The sequence below is a fragment of the Mastigoproctus giganteus genome, chromosome 3, assembly GCF_048544385.1.
Source record: "Mastigoproctus giganteus isolate SK-2022 chromosome 3, ASM4854438v1, whole genome shotgun sequence".
In the NCBI taxonomy this organism is placed as follows: Eukaryota; Metazoa; Arthropoda; class Arachnida; order Uropygi; family Thelyphonidae; genus Mastigoproctus; species Mastigoproctus giganteus.
The window spans coordinates 168,528,643-168,551,791 of NC_143577.1; the positions used below are offsets into that span (position 1 = coordinate 168,528,643).

The 23,149-nt window shown below is 38.3% G+C and overlaps 1 protein-coding gene across 1 annotated transcript in view; it reads right to left on the minus strand.

Moving 5' to 3' along the window:
• LOC150088401 (alpha-soluble NSF attachment protein-like) overlaps positions 1 to 23,149 on the minus strand; it is a 236,215-nt gene that overhangs the window by 20,395 nt on the left and 192,671 nt on the right. The window contains exon 8 of the mRNA XM_090369491.1: positions 3,472 to 3,576. Within this exon, the coding sequence (XP_090225617.1) occupies positions 3,472 to 3,576 (105 nt within the window). The remainder of the gene's footprint in view (positions 1 to 3,471; positions 3,577 to 23,149) is intronic.

Below are 23,149 nucleotides of genomic sequence, written 5' to 3' on the forward strand. Positions count from 1 at the left end.
AGAGTATTACCCTGTCTGGTTGCCTCTTGAACATGCTGCTGCAGAAAACAATCATCCAATAAATCCACAAAATCTTACTAGTGTACGAGTGACCAACCCATAAATTCTAGTCTATATCTGGGAAGTTAAAATCACCCATTATAAGAAATTCTGATTTACTAGCCCACTGTATTTCTCTATACAATTGTTCATTGTACTCATTCGAGTCATTAGGCCTATAACACACTCCTACTCTTATTTTTGCTTTCGCAGTGCTTATGTCACACCAAACTGACTCAACATGCACTATTCATCTATATCAACTGGATGCACTTCTTCTGATTTTGTTTTTCTTAATTAACAGCATAACACCTCCTCCCTTCCTATCCTGTCTGTACACATTGTACTCCCCAAATTCCAGTTCTGCATTCCTTATATCTGTGTGACACCATGTCACTTCTATCCCAACAATATCCGCTTTTGATGTCTTGATATCCGCTTTTGATGTCTTAACCAACACTTCAAATTCATCAAATTTATTTACTATACTTCTAGCATTGGTATACATGCAAGTATACATGTACCTATTCTTATTATTAGTTACCCTAACACATCCCATATACCTACCTGTTTCACAATGACTGCCATCAGTCCCTGAAACCCCCAACACCCCTCGTTCCAAACCGCTGCTTATTCTAATAGAAGTAGTGCAAGAATCACCTTCACCTCTGCCTGCAGCTACTTTTAACCTTTTAGTCTGTGAATACCCCCAAGCTAGCAGTTTTCCGACCCACCTAATACTGCCTCGATAGCATCAGCAAATATACTTGCACTCTTTTTATTTAAGTGTATCCCATCCCTCTAGAAGCAGTCTGTCTCCTATTAACAAGCACACAGACCAAGCTGAAAAAAATTTTACCCTTTGAGCTTTGCACATTTCCTCCAGGGCTGAACTAATTGACAAGGCTCTCATCACGTACTCCCTCCTATCGTGTCTGGGCAGAATTGCAGACACTTTCAAATTTAATCCTAATTTACGACTTTTTTCAACACTGACCTGTACTTGTTAAGTAAATCTGCAGATCTTCTACTCTTAATGTCATTGGTGCCAACGTGTACAACAATATCACCCTTTGTGCCCTTAAAAGATGATATATGCTTTACAACGTCATCAACTTTTGCTCCTGGTAGACATACCCTGGTCCTATTCCATCTATCCTTTTTACAAAATATATTTCCCATCTCTCTGACAATAGAGTCACCGACGATAACTAACTCCTGTGAGACCAGCGCATTCTGCCTTGGAGGTTGCCACTGTGTTGCCTGATGCCCAGGAGTGAGCTCTGGCATTGATTTGGGCAGCTGAGAGCTTGACGGGCCCCCCATATTAATTTCTTCGAGGGCATCTACCCTACATCTCAAGCTCTCGTAGGCGCCCATCAGAACGCTGAGCTGACGCCTAATTTCTAGACACTCTCTGCACCCGGCACACACAAAGACATCCTCCTTGGCTAGATCATGTTCCATTCCAGAGAGTTCGGCACACATTTCACAAGTTGCACATTCTTTTAGGCTGTGATGCGTTGGAGAATAGCCCCCCCCCCTCAATTCTCCCCCGAGTCACAGCACTCCTGCCACTTTGTGCTCGTTGCTTTCTGCTCTAGTCGGGGGCATGATATTTTAAATTAATAAGATCAATAAATTTAATTAATTGTCAATACTACACTATCTAATAGTATACTAAATGCAGAGATGCGAATTACACTATATAATTTTATGTTAGAGCTACCTAGTTACCAGAATTAAAAATATGAATTCCCTACCACTCTAAACAAAAACAATGGCTGCAAGATTTGAATGAAACAACGGTTTTACGTATATTAAGTAGTAATCTACAAAAACTCTTATCTAAATTAAAAATAACCAGCGTACCTAGAACTATATGGCTACTTATAAAGTTCAAAATAAAATAACAATTAGGTAAATAAAATGGCAAACACATCACTTTTTCGGAGCCTCTAATTCACAGCTGTAATTTTTAAAGAGAGTCAGCGCTCTCTAAGTGCCATCCCATAATGCATAACTAATACTCAGTTTTGGCACACTGATTGAATATTTGCAGTAATGTTTTTCTTTTGTTTATAGACTTAGTACACAGTTTTATTTCTATTTTGCTTGTATTGATGTTGGTTTATTTAGACAAATAAACTTTTATAATGTTTTAAGATTTGTTCTGATTTACAGTGAGCACTTTTAGCAATGAATTCCAAACTTTTAATTTTCAACCACTACATATAAATTTTCAGAATGCTGGGGAGATGTCAGAATGTTTATTATTTTTTCAGCATTCCAAAACTTATGGCACATTGTGAATGAGTACTCTCAAATTTAGGTGACAGAGAACATGTTAAACAATCACCATTTCCCAATGTTGGGCGAGGGTGGTTATGTGACAAAACTGGAAAACTGCCATTGTCCCTCAGTAAAAAAGTTGAGTCCATTGTCACTAAAGTAGTTGTGAAAGTAATGTTAAGCATCACAGTATTTTATCGAATATACAGGAATATAAAATGAACAGGGTATCCCCAAACCTTTCCAAAACTAAAAGGTTATTGTGTGAATAGAGCACAAGATGGAAGCTTCAAGATTTTATTCACCAATCAGAAAATGTGCATGCTACACAGAAAAACTAAATGGCAGCACAATCACAAAACTGTAATCATGCAAGAAATTTACCAACAAAATTCCAACAAAACAAAATCCTCTTGGTATTGTCATTGATCACACGTTACAGTTATATGAACTGTAACATGTGATTTCATCCTCAAATAGTAATGTAAGATATTACACACTGTTGACCTTGGAATGTTAAGCCTATGACTGGCACGTCACATGAATTTACCTGGGTTTTGCAAAGAAGTTTTATGCAACATCCTGAAGAAGGCATGTACCCACTGCAAAGATGATAGCTGTGGTTTTTTGGAATCGGCATAGTGTGACCTCAATGATCATATTCAAAAGGGCATCACTACCATAACCTCTACATATTACCTCAATCTCCTCCTATCCATTTGTACGTAATTGTCAAGGGAAAATGGAATAAAGCTATACGTCCACAATGCTTGCCACATGGATGGCAAACTAATGTGACCTTAATTTTTTTGAATCCACCATATTTTTTGCATGGCAACCAAGTTTTCTGTAAAAACACTCAAGAAATATATCCATTAACAGCAGAAATGTTTCCCCAACTGGTGGCTATGTAGCAAAAGACTAATATGTCTGCTTGCTTTAAACATGCTGTTACCATAGATTACAGTTCTTAAATGAATCATCACCACTGTAATGCTAACAGCAAGGAGAAAGAAAGCTATAAAATGTAATAAGTGTTTCTCATTTGTAAATTACAGATACAAAACAATAACCTTTAAATACAAAAGTCAACATGTCTATGAAGAAAATTTACTAAGACAAAAATATAAAAACACTCACCTGTGCATTGAGCAAATCAACACATAGATGACAGAGAGCAGCACAAAAATAGTATTCTTTGGCACTGTATTTCATCAGTGGACTTGCTAATGATGATTCGCCCACCTTAAAATATATACAAAGATAATTGTAATGAATGGCCATTCAGTAAACAATGCTGAACTTAAAACAATGTTTCAAATCTATATATAATCTCTTATATATTCAGTTTTATATGGATAAGCTGTGTCTTGGTTATGCTCATGCTACCTAGAAATGCTTTTAATATATTCTTAGACAGTCAGATAGTTATCTGACTACCACACTATAAATTGAAATTACCTTTTCTATATCTGAGTTAATCAATTTAGTTATCTTTATTCTTTTCATTTTTGTTATTACGATAAGTTTATGGAAATGCAACATTTTGATAATATACTACATGGGCAGAGGTAGAATAAACTTGACCACAGGAACTAATGCTCTGGATAGTTCACCAATACATAATATAGACACTGAACATATACATAAAACACACCACACAGAGCAGATCAGCATCTAATGCTTCTAGTCTGGATAGTCTTGGGGCAATAGCCTCCTATTCCAACTCAATGCACAGGCAGGAGCAGCATTGCGTAGCACACGCTTCTTGATTAGACCGGGGTTCGAGCCCGTGACCACCAAATACGGAGGATGTAGAAAGGTCAGAGAAGGACCACCGCATATCCCTGGAACAATATGGCCTTAGTTGCTAATGCTCCTAAAAAACCAACTCAATGAAGTCTAATTTCAAATTTACCTCAATCATCTACCTCATGCTTGTAACATGAAATATGTGAGACAAACCAGCAACAAGTTGCATTTAAGGCTTAATCTTCACAGATCTGATATCAACAACTGTAACAATAGCAAAAACAGAAAAAATCATGAACAAGAAATAGAATATAAACATTTCCAAAATCACAGCTTCACAAATAGTTACATCACTATATCAGCACATATTGCTGATCTTAACCTAAGAACCAGACAGGAGGAATTATTCATGTTAAAGTTTAAGACACTCTACCTATATGCCCTTAACAATAAATTTAACGACAAAATCATCACTAATAGTATAGAAGAGAATTGCATTTATGATAAAGTTCAAATAGTTAAAGGCATTAACACATCTAAACCAATAAGAAACACAAATGAAAGAAAAGGAACAGACAATAAACCCAAATTTATTTGGTTTATTGTCTATATTCCTTTTCTTCTTATTGGTTTGGATTCAAAAATTCGGATCAAATTGGGCAACTCGGCCCATATTTTAGCAGAATGGGACAGTAACTACACAACCTACTGTTCTGTATCAAACATGTGCTAAAAGCTCTACACAGATTCATCTACAAATTTGAATTCAAATCTAAGCACCTTTTCCACCCTATAAATTGATCTAAGTTTAAGATAAAATCTTTAAACAAGAATATGCATACCGAACAACCTACCATCATACTGAAGTTTCATAATACTATCATGGACTATATTAAGATAAACCAATGCATCAACTCATATACTGACCCAGTAGCCAAAATATCCATATTAAAGCCAAGTACAGATATACAAAATCCTTTGGACTCATAGCTTGCAACTACAAATCTCTATCCACCAATATGGATAAATATGACTCAGATACCAACAGTATATGCAACTGGGAAAATTTATAGCTCTATGTCAACACCCACTACGAACACATAATTACAGGAAATTTAGCTATCATCCCTTATCCTGAACTCAGAAACATGCTATCTTATGGATATAAATTCAATCTCACTTCAATCAAAAAACAACTCTATCAGGACCTTAATTATTGTTTTATGCTGTCTTACAAATACAACACACCAATAAAAGCACACCAAATTTGGATGAATCAGTGTTTGCAGATTTAATGAACAAATATAAGGCAGGCCTTAAGCTGCTATGGATCTCCACCTATATACTGGTATAAGCCATAAAACAACATAAACCAACAATTATTAGAACTGCAAAACCAGTTGATAAGGCATCTTAACAAGACTTCATTTGCAAAACCTTTTACTTCTACACATTAAAAACAGAACTAAATTCCAATGAAACCTAAAGACCTATATCCAGCAACTGCAATATGATAAAGAAATTAACAGCCTTCAACAAAAAATTAAAACTTAATATAATTATAAATTTCCCTACATATACTTTTACACCTAAATTTCACCAAAATCTCATACGCTTTAGATTTATTACCTCCTGCAAAAACAGTTATGCTCATACACCAGGAAAAGTTCTGAAACAATTACTCAAATCTATAATTAAAATCTTACCTGACAGTAGAATAATCTCTAACAATTTACCAGTAATAGAAGCCTTACACAGAAGGTCCTGAACTCAGCCCAGTATATTGGAATAACATGATCAACCTACGTATTTTCAACAACTTCATTTTTGATGGTAACACAGGTTAATAACAAACCATAGGAATTCCTATGGGCAGTCTTGCCGGTTGTGTTACTGCCAACCTCTACCTATACTGGTCACAAACCTCATTACCACCAGAATTCTGTATTCTGAGATACATAGATTTTGCACATATATATCCTCCTGAACTCTCCTTATAAAAAAACCAACAGCAATGACCATACTACTAATTACTTAGATTTGAATATTGATATTAGTAACTCAAAAACAACCATCAATATATACAATAAATATGATGCTTTCAACTTTAATGTAGTCAATTTCACCCACTGGCATTTCAACATCTCTAAAAAGGTACCCTTCAATGTCATCCTATCACAAGGTATCAGGATAGCAACTATTTGCAACAGCAATGATATAATATCAGAAATTTCTATCACAAACTATTGGACAACCAATTTCCACCTGCTTATCTTTATTACCACTTCAATAAAGTCCTTCATATCATCAAACATAAGAATCTAATTAGCCACCAATTTAATATCCATAATATAACTATAAGCTAAACATTAACTACCTTCAACAACACATTGTATATATTATACTTCCAGCCTTTTTTGGTGTGTTACAGCCTAGAAAACTTGTACCCATCGATTGGCTACTATGGAGTACAAGTTTTGTATAATAGCTTTCAACATAATTTTATCCGCCATTACTATATAACTGACTTAAATATATGAAGTACACTCCCAGAACTATGTTCAGGGTCCTAACTAAAGGAATTGGATTTGCAACCACGAACTGCCCAAGCCCACCTATTTCCCTCATACGCCATATACTTTTTACTTTCCTACTACCCTATATTTTTATTTCTCTTGAGCCATTAGTTTACCAAATGCAATATCAGTATGCTATTTTCTTGCTTTACCAAACTTTTTCTACTCAAAGTTTGACACCTAGTAACCACTACTTTGAAAGCCAATTAATTATCTTTTCTATTCTGGGCAGTTCATTTATTTAATTCAACCTTTCAACACACACTTTTGTAATTCACTGTCTCTAACTTTAAACACACAGGGTCGCTAAGCAATAGAAATAATACCCCAATGTGAATGCACGGCTTCAGGATTCTTTTGGCTTCATACTTCGTCAGATTCAGTGTATTTTTGTATTTGATATTTAACTTTCTCTTTTTGCTTTACACCTTGTTTGGATCTGCCATGAAATATACAATCACGTTCCATGCATTACCTTGAATTTAATTACCGCCAATTTAATATATAAAAGTATAAAGCAATGTGCATTAGAGAGAAAAATGTAAGCCAAGATTGTAAGCAGCAGATATTAGTGCCCAGCATAAGAAATAGACTGGTTAATAATACTGTAAGGAAAAGGTATGCATATTGCTCCGAGCAAAGAGAGACCCTAAAAAAAAAATAAATAAATAATAATAAAATTATTGCTAAGTATTGGTCCTTGAGGTTGTCACAGACATTCTCTCAGATATGCCAGACAAGCTGTACTTGCTACCTGGGAGTCTAAAACGCTGATGGAATTGATACTCAGGTGACACTCAAGTAAGTGGACCCAATTTCAGCGAAGTCCGGATGGTCTGTGACAGCCAAATTCTCTGCTTGCACCTTCACGATGGTGGTACAGTTAGTAATCCTGGGTATAACCTCCATGCACAAGTACATGGTGGGTGACCACCCAGGTGTGAACCAACGTAAGCAGTGGTTGAGGTGTGGCGCCCACACCACATGGAGGAATGCTGCCCCTCTATGTTACCAGGCAGTACTAGGTGGTAGATGACTCTCATCAACCGGTGAAATACCACCACTTTGCTTATTGGAGGCTTGAAGTGGTGGAACCCATGTTTAGTCTCTAGAGCTAAGTTCCGGTCAACTCTGCCATCATGCAGTATGATTGATGACTTTTGAGGTTATGATGAACGTTGTGGCGAGATCCAATATTCCTTACATTTCGAGGGTACAGCTCTAAAACGGTGTTCGCAGGCCGGCCGCTAGTTAGTACACTGGACCGAACCTATTGGTAACTCTCTAGGAGGCTTCCGGATCAGCTAGTGTATAATCTTGCTACCTACTCTGCCAGATAGTGACTGGAGGGAGTCCGAGTGGGGAGCATTGTAGAGGCCACGTTATGTCAAGGATCTGGGTATATTCTTACCACATGTACGCCATATCCAAAAATTTCATTACTTCATACAGCATGTCCCAACCACTTTTTCTTACTATTGAATGTACCATGAATTGTCAAACTAATAGAGCAAGCTTATCTGCGAAAAGATCTAAACCTCCCAAGCACTTCCTAATTGATTTCACAAATATACTTAGTCTCAATTCTAATCTCAACGATGTCCATTTCCACTTGCAGTCTGCCAAACCCCATGTACTTTTTCTGACAGAATCTCAGTTATCGGTTGATTCAACTACTACTCATCTCAGATGCCCAAATTATTTGTTGTATGATTCCTTTCGCTTCAAAGGTGGTACTTGTGCATATGTCCATTCTGATATTCCCTGTCAGAGACTTGGCAATTTGGAATCTCCTCTCTTTGATCTTCTCTGGCTTAAAATCTCTCTACCTCATTGTGTTAAATTCATCTGTTGTCTCTACCATTCTCCCAACTCCACTAATCACTTGGAGCTCTTTGACTTCCTCTCTTTGCAACTTGACTTTCTCCAGTCCAACTTTCCTAAGAGTGAGGTAATTTTCCTTGGTGATTTTAATGTTCAGAACTCCAGCTGGCTTCCGTTTTCTAGTCACACCGACCCAGCAGGTCGAGATGCTGAGGCTTATGCAATTACTAATGACCTAGCACAAATTGTTCATTTACCTACAAGAATACCGGACAATCCTAATCATACAGCCAATACGCTTGATCTTTTTCTCACAAACAACCTTTCTAAGTACATGGTCGAAGTGAGAGGTCCTTTAGGCACTTCGGATCACAACTTCGTGATTGTCTCTTCTCCAATGGAACCTTTATCTCATGGCTATTCCCAACCTCGTGCTGTTTGGCATTACAAGAATGCAAAATGGGATGAAGATTTTATTTTCCTTGGTCAGATTACTGTTTCAAAACATCTGATGTCAACGTTTGCTCAGATCGTGACAATGAAATTATTCTTGCAGAAATGGAATCCTTTATCCCACACTCCACTTTAAAATCTCGTCCTTTATCTAAACCTTGGTTTTCCAATAAATGTGCTAAGGTTGTAAGAGAAGAATGTTGCATATCGTAATTGGCTTGTTTCTAATTCTTCTATTTCATTTTCTGCCTACATCAAAGCTCGCAACAATTGTAAAGCAGTTATTAATCAGTCCAAACTAGAGTTTGAACAGGCTAAGAGTAGAAAACTTGCTTCTTGCCCTAATGGTAGCCAAGCATTCTGATCTCTTGCCAAAGCTATTGGCCGCAACTTCTGCCCATCTCTGCTCCCACCTCAGCCAAGGATAAAGCCGACCTGCTAGCATCCCATTTTTCTTCCAGCTCATGTATTAATGAACTTGGTAAAACACCTCCTACCATTCCCAACATGGTCCATTCAATGCCTCCTGTGGTCTTCCGTTAAAAGGATATCAGAAGGATTTTGATGAATCTTTGATGATTTTGATGAAGCAGCAAAGCAAAAGGCTCAAGCTAATGGGAGTGCTGTGGTTCAGGGGAGAACTGAGGGGGTGCAGTTGCCCTCTGAATCACAGTCTATTAAAATGCACTGTTTGCTTGATGTTTGCGGAGCAGTCGGGTACGGGACATGATACTGCCAAGGGGGATGTCTTTGTGTGTGCATGATGTAAGGAGTGCAAGGAAATCAGGCGACAACTCAGCGTTGTTATGGGCCTTTATGAGAGCTTGAAGGACAGGGTGGATGCCCTCGAAGGTAATAAATTGAGGGGCCCATCAAGCTCTCAGCTGCCCACATCAACGCCAGAGCTTGCACTTGGTCATCAGGCAACACAGAAGCAGCCCCCTAGGCAGAATGCGCTGGTCCCACAGGAACTAGTAGTTGTTGGTGACTCTATTGTCAGGGAAACGGGGAACATACTTTGTAAAAAGGATAGGTGGAATAGGACCAGGGTATGTCTGCCAGGGGCAAAGGTTGATGACGTTGTAGAGCGGATATCATCTTTTAAGGGCACAAAAGGTGATATAGTTGTACACGTTGGCACTAATGATATTAAGAGTAGGAGACCGGCGGAATTACTTAGCAAGTACAGGTCACTGTTGAAAAAAAGCCGTGAATTAGGGTTGAACTTGAAAGTGTCTGCAATTCTGCCCAGACACGATAGGAGGGAGTATATGATGAGAGCCTTGTCGATCAATTCGGCCCTGGAGGGATTGTGCAAGGCTCAAGGGGTAGAATTTTTTTCAGCCTGGACTGTACTTGTTAACAGGAGAGATTGCTTCTACAGGGATGGGATACACTTAAATAGAAAGGGTGCAAGAATTTTTGCTGATGCTGTCGAGGCAGTGTTAGGTGGGTCGGAAAACTGCTAGTTGGGGGGGGATACAAGGACTAATAGATTAACAGTAGCCAGTGGCAGAGGTGGAAGTGATTCTTGCACTGCTTCTATTGAAATGAGCAGAAGTAAGAAAAACAAGATGCAGGATATTTCAGAGACTGCTGGTAGTCATTGCGGTACAAGTAAACACATGGGTTGTGTTAGAGTAGCTAAGAATAGAAACAGGTGCATGTATACCTGCGTGTACACCAATGCTAGGAGTTTGGTAAATAAATTTGATGAATTTGAGGTATTGCTCAAAACATCAAAGGCAGATATTGTTGGGATATCAGAGACGTGGTGTCACACAGATATAAGTAATGCGGAACTGGAATTTGGGGAATACAATGTGTATAGAAAGGATAGACATGACAGGAGGGGAGGAGGGGTTATGCTATTAATTAAGAAACACATAAAGTCCAAGGAAGTGAAGCCAGTCGACATCGATGAACAGGGCAGTGTCGAGTCAGTTTGGTGTGACATAAGCATAGGGAAATCAAAATTGAGAGTAGGAGTGTGCTATAGGCCTAATGACTCTGATGAGTATAATAAGATATTGTACAGGGAAATAGAGTGGGCCAGTAAATCAGAGAGTCTTATAATGGGGGACTTTAATTTCCCAGATATTGACTGGAATTTGTGGGTTGGTCACTCGCACACTAGCAAGGCTTTTGTGGATTTATTGGATGATTGTTTTCTACATCAGCATGTTCGTGAGGCAACAAGACGGAGCAATACTCTTGATCTGATTATCAGTAGTGATTCTTCATGCATTAAGAACCTGCAGATAAATGAACCACTAGGTGGCAGTGATCACAGTGTGTTGAAGTGGGATTTACTCAAGGAGGTAACTACCATCAGAGGTAAAGGGAAGGGTTTTTGTTTTCGTAAAGGCGACTATGATGGTCTGAGACAGTATTTAAATTCTATACAGTGGGACCAACTGATGATGTTACCAACAGCAAACTCAAAATGGGAAGCATTCAAGGAACTAATCTTGGAGGCTACCAGGCTTTACATACCAACTAAGAAATATTGTTCAAGGTTTAGGCCTAAATGGTTGTCAGATGATATTGAGACATGTGGCAGAGAAGAAAAATGCATGGGATACATACAAATTAATGGGTGACATGGAAGCCTATGATAGATATAAGTTGGTCTGTAACCAAGTCACAAAGGAGATTAGGCAGGCAAAGGCAGACTATGAAAAATCCTTGGCAAAGGATGCAAAGAAAAACAGAAAAGAGTTCTTTACATACTTGAACTCGAAAAGGAAAGGGATGAATCAGATTGGTCCACTGGATATTGATGGTTCAACAGTTGAGGATCCTGCTCAGGTGGCTAACAATCTAAACGAGTATTTTGCATCTACATTCACGCATGAGGAGTTATTCAGGAAGGAGAATGATGTAGGTAAAGTAAACATTGGCAGTGAGCTGGATGATTTTGTAATAACTGAGAGTAAAGTGGAGGAGAGATTGTTGAGGATAAACATAAAAAAGGCACCTGGGGTGGATGGGATCTATCCAGTTATATTAAAGGAGGCAGCAAAGGAAGTATGCAAACCCCTAGCCATAATTATGAGAGCTTCTTTGGACTCAGGGGAGGTACCCATAGACTGGAGATGTGCAAATGTAACCCCAATTCACAAAGGAGGATCAAAGGCTGACACAAGTAATTATAGACCTGTTAGTTTAACTTCTGTTCCAGGTAAATTAATGGAGGCACTGGTTAAAGAAGCACTGCAGGATCATCTAGACAAGAATTCAGTTATAGCTCAGACGCAGCATGGTTTTGTTAAGGGCAGGTCTTGCCTGACCAATTTGATTGGATACTATGATGTAGTCACAAAACAACTGGATGCAGGGAATAACTTTGATATTATATATTTGGATCTTAGAAAGGCTTTTGATACTGTTGCACATGGAAGACTGCTGCACAAATTGGAGCAGTGTGGCATTGGAGGCAAATTGCTGCTATGGATAAGGGGATGGTTGAGTGGCAGAAGACAGAGAGTGGTAATCAATGGACACTGCTCAACGTGGACTAATGTTATTAGTGGAGTTCCTCAAGGTTCAGTGTTGGGTCCGTTGTTGATGAATGATATTGATGATGGGATATCAAGTTTAATGTCCAAGTTTGCAGATGATACAAAGGTTGGCAGGGTCGTTAAGGACAATACTGACGCTATGCTGCTGCAACAGGATCTGGAAAGGTTGAACAGATGGGCTGAGAGGTGGCAAATGAGGTTTAACATCGACAAATGTAAAGTGCTGCATATGGGAAACAGTAACCCCAGAGCAACGTATCAACTCTGCGGTACTACACTGACAGTGGTGGAGAATGAAAAGGACCTGGGGGTAATTGTGCAGGCAGATATGAAGTTCTCTGAGCAGTGCAGACGAGCTGCAAGAGTAGCTCATGGTGTCTTGTCAATGATATACAGGAATTTTTCTAGCAGGGATAAGGAGGTGATTATTCCCTTGTATAAGGCAATGGTAAGGCCACATCTTGAGTACTGTATACAGGTCTGGAGGCCTCATTTCAAGAAGGATGTAGAGCTGCTGGAACGGGTACAGAGAAGGGCAACAAGATTAGTAAATGGAACAAAGGGTTGCTCTTACGAAGAAAGGCTTAAGTTTTGCAAATTACAGAGTTTGGAGACTAGGCACCGGCGAGGTGATCTGATAGAGGTGTATAAGGCTTTGAATGGTTTGAGCATGCTCAATGCCAATGGGATTCTTCATCTTTCTCAGAATAATCACCTCAGAGGGCATAAATTCAAATTGAGGAAGGACGGATGTCGGATAGATGTGCGGAAATTTGCCTTTGGCCAGCGGGTGGTTGGTTGGTGGAACCGACTTCCATCACTTGTTGTTGAAGTTGATAGCCTAAACAAATTTAAAGCTCAACTGGACAGGTATTTCGAACGAACGGAGGGGTGAAATGGGAGTGGGTTTTTTTTTTTTTTGGCTGATGCTGAATAAGCTTGCTTTCTTGCATCATATGCCTCTGCTAATGCTAATGCTAATCTTGATGCTAAGAAAGCTCCAGGTCCTGATGGTATTTCTCCACTTGTTCTCAAAACCTGTGCTCCTGAACTTACTCCTATTCTTTGCCGCCTTTTCTCATTTTCTTATTCCAAAGGTGTTTTTCCTTCTGCTTGGAAATTTGCTCACATCCAGCCAGTTCCTAAAAAGGATGACAAATTCCCCCCCCCCCCATCCAATTGTCGTCCCATTGCAATTACTTCTACTCTTTCTAAAGTAATGGAGAAATCAATTAACTGCCAACCCTTAAACTACCTAGAAACCTTCCGTCTGATCAACGATCGCCAGTATGGATTCCATCAGTGTCGATCCACTGGTGATATTCTGGCGTATGTTACCCATTTATGGACTAATTCAATGGAAAGGTTTGGTGAAATCCAAGTAGTTGCTCTTGACATCTCAAAGGCTTTTGATCGTGTTTGGCATAAAGGTCTTCTAAACAAGCTTCCATCTTATGGTTTGCCAACTGTTTTTAGTAATTGGTTATCCAGTTTTCTTTCTGATCGCTCACTGAGGGTGATGGTAGATGGCTCTCTGTCTTCTAACTTTTCCACTAATGCCAGTGTCCCCCAAAGTTCAGTTCTTTCCCCCACTCTTTTCCTCTTGTATATCAATTACCTTCTTCCATTGACTGGAAATCCAATCCATAGTTTTGCCAATGATAGCACATTGCATTCAACTTTCCATTTTGAGAAACCTTGTCCTGCTCAATCAGCTTCAACTTCTCGAAAATCTGCTACCAATTCCTTAAATGCCGATCTTCAGGTAATTCTCCAGTGGGGCAAAGACAACTTAGTTGATTTCAACTTTTCTAAAACTCAGTCTTGTCTTATATCTCGCAAAAAGGATTCTTCTGCTCCTATGCTTATGTTTAGTGACACTCCGATTTCTAGGCAAAATGAAATATCTCTTTTGGGGATTACCCTTACTTCTAATCTCTATTGGCGCAAGCACATTACAAATATTGCTTCCTCTGCATCTAAAAAACTTGGTTTTCTCTTTCGCTCTCAGCGTTACCTTTCTTCCAAACAGCTGTTCACTCTGTATAAATTGCAAATCTGCCCTGCCATGGAATATTGTTCTCACATCTGGGGTGGTGCCCCCAAAACCTCTCTCAGGCTTCTTTATTCCATTCAGAAGAGGGCAGTTAGGTTAATTAATGATTCATCTCTAACAGAGAGTCTCTCCACTCGCTTTCTCATAGACGCACTGTTTCTGCTGCATGCCTCTTCTACAGATATTTCCATGGACACTGTTCTTCTGAATTGGCTTCTATAATTCCTGCTCTCTCTTTCAAAACAATCCGAACACGTGCCAGCACCAGCCAACATCCATTTACTGTCCAACTTCTAACCCACAAAACCAACTTTTCATCTTCCTCATTTATTCATTCAACTGCCGTTTTCTGGAACAACCTTCCTTCATACGTATTTCCTGAAAATTACAATCTACCGAAGTTCAAGTCCAATGTCAACAAATATCTTCTTTCGTCTTCTCAACCTCCAACCCAAGCACAGTACTAAGTACTATAGGTTCTAATACCTCTCGTGTTTGGGGTTCACATAAAAAAAAAAAAAAAAAAGATACATTGAATGGTATGGTATAAAAGGCTAGCACCATTCGATACATCCAGATAATAATCAGCAAATGATTATTATCTGATTGCTACTTGTTCAGTAACCACAGTACCTAAAGACAGGCCAAGAGGGAGGCCTTAGTGCAAAAACACTAATAATTTGTTAATAATTTACTAACTTACTAGCAGAATAACAGCTAGCCCAACAGACAGATCAAGTATATACATATGATGGGGAAGGGGAGGTTATAAGATATTAAGTAATAAGCCAAGGCTAAATTAAGAAGTGAGGGTAGAAATATGATAGCAATAATATTCCAATCATCCTCAAATATTTAAATAATTTATAGGATATAAAAATTAGAATGCGAATACATAAAGACTTAAGAGAAGAGAAAAGCACCTGCGAATAGTACACAGATGTACTGGGATCATAACTGCCTGTCCCATGAGGTGGGGTCCTGGTATTTCAATAAGGCATATAGCAATGTAAACAAAATAAATAAATGTTCTTTTACACTGCAGCGTGACCACCATGTTAGAGGGGTCTACAATAAACCATGAATGCAATCATTAATCATACCGCCAGTACCATTTAGCCGTCATGGATTTGAACCACAGTTCACTCAAAGAATGTATGCTATTGCACTCTCTCACTCCTGACTACTTGGCTACCTTGCTTGTTGTAAAATGAGGTAGCCAAGTAATGAGGTTAAGCAGATCCTAAACCAACAGTCCAACAACCATAGATAACATATTTATAAAATAGACTGTACATGTGGGAGGGTACTTACATAGGAGAATCTTACAGAAGACTCAACTACAGAATCAAAGAACATAAAAAAGATGTACAACATAGAAGAATCCTAAAATCTGACACAGCCCTATGTTACAGTGGGAATTTAATCAAAAAAGAATCAAATTGCTGAATTAGTACGCTCAAGTTATCCTAGGGAACCTGGGAATACTACGCATTAATAGGCTGTACTTTTAATAAAAGGGAAAGGGAAACAAGAAAACACAAATTAAATATAATTCAAGGAGAAAATTGTGCAGGATAATCAAAATTAAATTTTCACTGTAACTAGACATTAGGAATCATGGCGTTAATGCCTGTGTGTGCATGTAGGTGTGAGCAGAGAAGTGGTTCTCTAGGCAAACTGCTTACAGGTCAGAAAGGTGACAAAAGTATAAACAGTGTGAGGCCTTCCTCTCTATGAAATAATATTGTATCGTGGGAGTATATTGCTATGGGTAGTGTGTAGACAAAGTAATCGGAGATAGAAAGGTTTCAGATAAGATAGCGAGGTTCTTAAGCTTAGAGAGAGAGAGAGAGAGAGAGAGAGAGAGAGAGAGTGATAAAAAATGCCTATCTGGTTCTGTAAGCATAGACTATATGCACAAGATCAGTTTACGAATTTCCTAAATAGAAAATGGTATGAAAGGCTAGGACTATTCAGTACATCCAGATAATAATCATCAAATGCTAACTGTTTCTGATTGCTACTTGTCAGTAACCACAGTACCTAAAGACAGGCCTGTTTCAATTGTATCAAGCGCGTTAATGGGTTTTCAGATGATTCTGCATATCTTACGTAATGAGAAGGGGCCCCAGTATAAAAGCAGACTTGGGAGGCACCAAGAGGGTTGAAGTTGAGCAGAAGAGAAGGTACGGAAAAAGGTGTAGAAGGAGAGTGCAACAGAGGCAGCCACGATTCCAGCAGAGTTCCATCCATTCAATCTTAAAGGAGGCATCAGGAGCCAACGCCCTATCTGTGGGGAAAGCAGAGAACCCAAAGCTACCCACTGAATGGGCAAACCCGAGGTTGAATAGATTGGAGACAAAGGAAGTTCAATGGAAAAAGTCAGGAGTCATTTCATTTTGGGAAGGCAATGATTAGATTTGATTGGAGAGTTTAATTTTTTGTTTTGGGGGTAAGTGTGTGAGCAGATGATGATAAGTAGGACAGAGGAGTTAGGCACAATAGATCCTTTCTATTAATGTAAGACCTGTAAACCAATTATGAAGTGTAAGAATTCCTATTACCTAAATACCAATACTGCTCAAATTTGTATGGTAATCTTCCATCAGAGTACGGGGTCAGTTTTATGACACAGACACTAGTTAGGGAAAGTTTAAACAGAAGTGTTACATTAAAGTAATAGTGGATGAAGGTTCTTAGAAATATTAATGTTGGATCCGACGTTAACTGCTTGTTGATAATGGATGTAGCCAAAACGGGAAGGACATTCCTATAGCTATGGGCCCTGATATTATTTTTAACTCTACTACATTTAGGAGTTCTCATATTAGGGTGAGGTTGTGTAGTAGCTGACACCAGGGATAGATGATCTTTATGATACACAAATAAGAGTATGGTTACAATGTCTGTTTTATATATATATGGAACCACAATTACAAATATTAATATATTACAAAACAGCATATGGTATGGAATAAAAGTATACTGAATGTATATTCCTTTAGCTCTCAATAAATGTTATGTGCTTCTCTCTGTCAACATTCTCATGAAACACTAAAGATAAACTAAGAGAACAAAGAAGAGTTATGGGTGCCAAGGATTTCATTAACAAGTCCTTGGTGAATTCACAACACGCAGCTCAAACCGCATTTTTTAATGAGAAAATTATAATTCTTATAAAGAAACCAGGGTAGACGAAGCCGTTGTCCTTATTTTTCCACTGTTGGCGGGAGCGACGCTCATATACATAAGAACAGATACACAGGAAGGAGACTACTTTCCCGAGAATACGAAAGTGCAAAAGGAGTGTAACACCTACATGCATTGCAATATGGCAATACATGGGACTTCAACACTACTAGAATCCTCTCTACAGACAACCAGTACAGTAGAAGAAAATTTAAATAACCTTCTTCATAAAAATGTTCGGAGCACACAATTAACAGAAAACAAGGAACTGAATTCAACTCTCAATATTTTCACCTATTCAACAAGAAAATGGGGGGGGGGAAAAAAAAGACAGTCCAGATATCGGGAAGAGCAGCCCACATATAACCGCCTCCAGACCCCCAGAACCAGCCTGCACAACAACCACAGATGACTGGAGTATGAGGGTAAAGTTCTTCCCAAGGCTTCCATTCCAACAAGAAATACTGGATCCAGGATGTCTGAAAAGTCTGGAACCAATGGGATTTACACTACATATGCTTACTCTCATTTACAATATATGTTCAACGTGCCCACCCTGACTCTCCATGCATTTTCTCAGCTGGTGTACCATGTTTATTTGGATTCTTCTCAGCATATTGGGATCGACAGCAGCACAAGTAAGCCTTAGTAATTCTCTTCCTAAGATGACGAAGATCTTGGATTTTTACCGCACACACACCTATGCCTTCAGGAATCTCCAAAAATGCAAAGTTCAGCGGGTTAAGGTCAGGTGATCGTGGTTCTCCACTCTGTCTTGCATGAACCATTTGGATCATATCCTAATTAAATCAAGTTTTGGTACCATTTCATCACCCAACATTTCCAGGTATTTTGCCATCCACTGTTTTTTCAAAGAAGAACTATCTGATGATATGTTGTCCCGTATACCATACCATTAATTTGTCCACCCCTTGTTCCTTGTTACCAGAGAACCAATGAGGGGTTTTCAGTCGACCAGTATCAGAAGTTCTGCTTATTCACTTCTCCATTTATATAAAAGTTTGCCTTGTCAGAGAACATTATGCCTTCCAAGAAACTCTCGTCTGCTTCAATTTGGTGCAGAAACCATTCGCACATTTCGAGTCATCAATCAGGATTATCCTTGGTCAGATGATGCAGGATTTGAAGTTTGTATGGATGAAACTTTTTTTTTCAGAATGTCATGCACCCTGCTCTTGGCCACTCCGGTTTCAGCACTGGTCCATCTGACAGATTTCTGTGGGCTGGCATGAAACTTAGCAATCACTCCAATTCGAGTGTCTTCACTTACAGAAGGGCGACCACATCGAGGATTGTCAGCAACAGATCCAGTCTCTTTAAATTTCTTCACCAGTTTCCCAACTGTGTTGTGCATTATTGAATTCCTTTCTGGATGTCTAGCATTAAACACATCCACCACTTTCCTCTGGGTCCATCCCCGATGACCACTAAGAATGACTATCTCCACTCTTGCATCCAGTGTTAATGATATTTTTCACCTATAAATAAAAACACATTTTTACCACTTGTTCTAGACTTTTTGGACACCTTGTAGATTTAATCACTCACCCATAAATTAACTGTTGGCAGCACATCTTCCAGTATGTACATCAGGTTTCAGATTCATCAGCAAGCAGCAGTCTGACAGCAGACAAGAATTTTATTTTTATCTATGTTTATCCATATGTATTTACTTATTCTTAATCTCAGTTTTCTAGCGTAACCCAATTCGAAATTTAACCAAAAATCTTTTAGACTTAATATTCACAATTAATATTTATTGGAATGTAATTAATTACAAATGTTCCCAAATTGTAACCCATTCTATTTTCTACCCCTAACAGTCACCTTTAATATATAATGTCACCTTATATATTAAAGACACTTTATGTCACCTTAAATATATAATGATTTGGGCTAAGCTTAATAAGCTATATTATTAATTTCACACGGTATAAGAGTGGTTATTAATTATAGCAATTAATGTTCACGGAAAACAACCATGTAATGTTCTTCCCTAACTATATAAGAAATTTCTATTTGGCTTGACAAAAGATAAATTCACAAAGAAAACTCACACTGCTTTAAAATTAACAACACATAGTTTACTGGAATTAACAGAATACTGTTCATCAGAGCTGCATATGACCTATTTGTTGCCTGGGAAATTTCAAACCGACATTTGGAGGTGAGGTTTGTATAATACAGACAATTGTCGAGATCCCAGCACAATGTTTCAATGACACAATTATTTGAAGTGGAAAAAAAACAAACTTACATTTGTTAAATTATTGCAGTTGCCATTAATATCCATTACTTAATTGATGATCTTGACATACATGATAATGAAATTATACAGGATGATGCAATTAATATTTTTTTTCTGGCATTTCAGTTGAAGCTGGTCTTAATCATGTTCTCCTAGATCTACCTGTATTAATGTACATTGCTGGATACTGTTGTATTTACTTTTAAAGGCACTAAAATGTGATGAATGTAAAAAAGAATTCTTGGTGCAAGACAGAGATGGTTTCCTCTCCGGACAGTAATTTAATCAGAAGAGTAGATAGAGGAGGTTTAAAATACCCCCAGCAACAGCCTGTTTCAATTGTATCATATACTTTTATTGTAATAAAAAACTGCTGTGTGAGCAGAACCAGATTACAATTTTTTAATGTGAAAAATAAATTTGTAGCTTGGAAACTGATAGTTACCATTATTTTATCCAGTAAGGTACTTCAGTTAGAAAATATCTATAATCATAATTTTCTTGAACAAACATTTTGCTTAATAACTATTGTAAAATGAGAAATGGTAGATGCCATTCAAAACCAAACAAAAGAAAATTAAATATATAACATCTGTGTGATTACTTCAAAAATGTCATTATTGTATTTTTATGCAACTCTGTCATAAACTACATGAAGATACTTTCTTCTGAAGAATTATCAGTAAAGTAAATTTGTGTATTCTATGTTGCCCTCCTTTAATTATTAAACATTTTCAGTTCAGTATGTACACCTGGAAAATTTGTATGTTGTTGATACAGACATTAACTGATAATGTTTAGACATACACTGAGAAAAAACTATCAAAGAAAAAGATGGTTTAAGAATTATTTAAAGGGGAAAAAAAAAAAAAAAAAAGATGAGATTACTTAATTATAAAGGTATAAAAATTGAAATAAATTCTTAATTAAATGGAAAAATACCTAAATATTTCATTATAAGAAATCACTTAAAAACATGTTACATGTTTATAAGGGAATTCTTATTGCCTCCATGCGATAACAATCAAGTTATTGCCTCCAAATGAAGAGATCACAAACTACCTGTTAGGCTTTATTATTCAGAGTGCAGTGGGTAGGCCCACTGTTGTTTTCTCTATTTATTAATGATATTGATGAAGGCATATCAGGCTTCGTGTCTACTTTAAAGATGGTACAAGGGTTGAAAAGATTGTTAATGACAATAATCAGAGTATCCTATTGTACCAAAAATTAGAAGCATTAGCATTAGTAGAGCCATTTGATGCAACAAAGCAAGCTTATGCAGCATCAGCCAAAAAAAAAAAAAAAAAAACCCACTTCCACTTCACCCCTCTGTTCGTTCAAAATACCTGTCCAGCTGAGCCTTAAACTTATTTAGGCTATCAACCTCCACCACAAGGGATGGCAGTCTGTTCCACCAACCAACCACCCGCTGGCTAAAGGCAAATTTCCGCACGTCTATCCTACATCTGTCTTTCCTCAATTTGAATTTATGCCCTCTCAGGTGATTTTTCTGGGCTAGAGGAAGAATCCCATCAGCATTGAGCATGCTTAAACCATTCAAGGCTTTATACACCTCTATCAGATCACCTCGCTGGTGCCTAGTCTCCAGACACTGTAATTTGCAAAACTTAAGCCTTTCTTCGTAAGAGCACCCCTTTGTTCCATTCACTAATCTTGTTGCCCTTCTCTGTACTCGTTCCAGCAGCTCTATGTCCTTCTTGAAATGAGGCCTCCAGACCTGTATACAGTACTCTAGGTGTGGCCTGACCATTGCCTTATACAAGGGAATAATCACCTCCTTATTCCTGCTGGAAAAATTCCTGTATATCATTGACAATACTCCATGAGCTACTCTTGCAGCCCGTCTGCACTGCTCAGAGAACTTCATATCTGCCTGCACAATCACCCCCAAGTCCTTTTCATTCTCTACCACTGTCAATGTAGTACCACAGAGTTGATACGTTGCTCTGGGGTTTCTGTTTCCCATGTGTAGTACTTTACATTTGTCAATGTTAAACTTCATTTGCCACCTCTCAGCCCATCTGCTCAACCTTTCCAGATCCTGTTGCAGCAGCATAGTGTCAGTAGTGTCCTTGACAACCCTGCCAACCTTTGTATCATCTGCAAACTTGGACATTAAGCTTGATATACCATCATCAATATCATTTATAAATACAGAAAACAATAATGGACCCAACACTGAGCCCTGAGGGACTCCACTAATAACATTAGTCCACGATGAGCAGTGTCCATTGATTACCACTCTCTGTCTTCTCCCCCTCAACCACCCCTTTATCTATAGCAGCAATTTGCCTCCAATGTCACACTGCTCCAATTTGTGTAGCAGTCTTCCATGTGCAACAGTATCAAAAGCCTTTCTAAGATCCAAGTATATAATATCAAAGTTATTCCCTGCATCCAGTTCTTTTGTGACTGCATCATAGTATCCAATCAAGTTGGTCAGGCAAGACTTCCCCTTAACAAAACCATGCTGTGTCTGAGCTATAACTGAAGTCTTGTCTAAATGATCCTGCAGTGCTTCTTTAACCAGTGCCTCCATTAATTTTCCTGGAACAGAAGTTAAGCTCACAGGTCTATAATTACTTGTGTCAGCCTTTGATCCTCCTTTGTGAATTGGGGTCACATTTGCACATTTCCAGTCTATGGGTACCTCCCCTGAGTCCAAGGAAGCTCTCATAATTATGGCTAAGGGTTTGCTTACTTCCTTTGCTGCCTCCTTTAATATAACTGGATAGATCCCATCCACCCCGGGTGCCTTTCTTGTGTTTATCTTCAACAGTTTCTCCTCCACTTTACTCCCAGTTATTTCAAGATTCTGTAGCTTACTGCTAGAGTTGAATACACCTCTGGCATTCCCCTCGCTGAATAACTCCTCATGTGTGAATGTCGATGCAAAATATTCATTTAGTTTGTTAGCTACCTGAGCAGGATCATCAACACTTGACCCATCAATATCAAGTGGACCGATCTGATTCATCCCCTTCCTTCTAGAGTTTACATAAGTAAAGAACTCTTTGCTGTTTTTCTTTGCATCCCTTGCCAAGGATTTCTCGTAATCTGCCTTCGCCTGCCTAACCTCATTTGTAACTTGGTTGCATATCAACTTGTATCTATCATAGGCTTCTGTGTCATGTGTTAATTTGTAAGT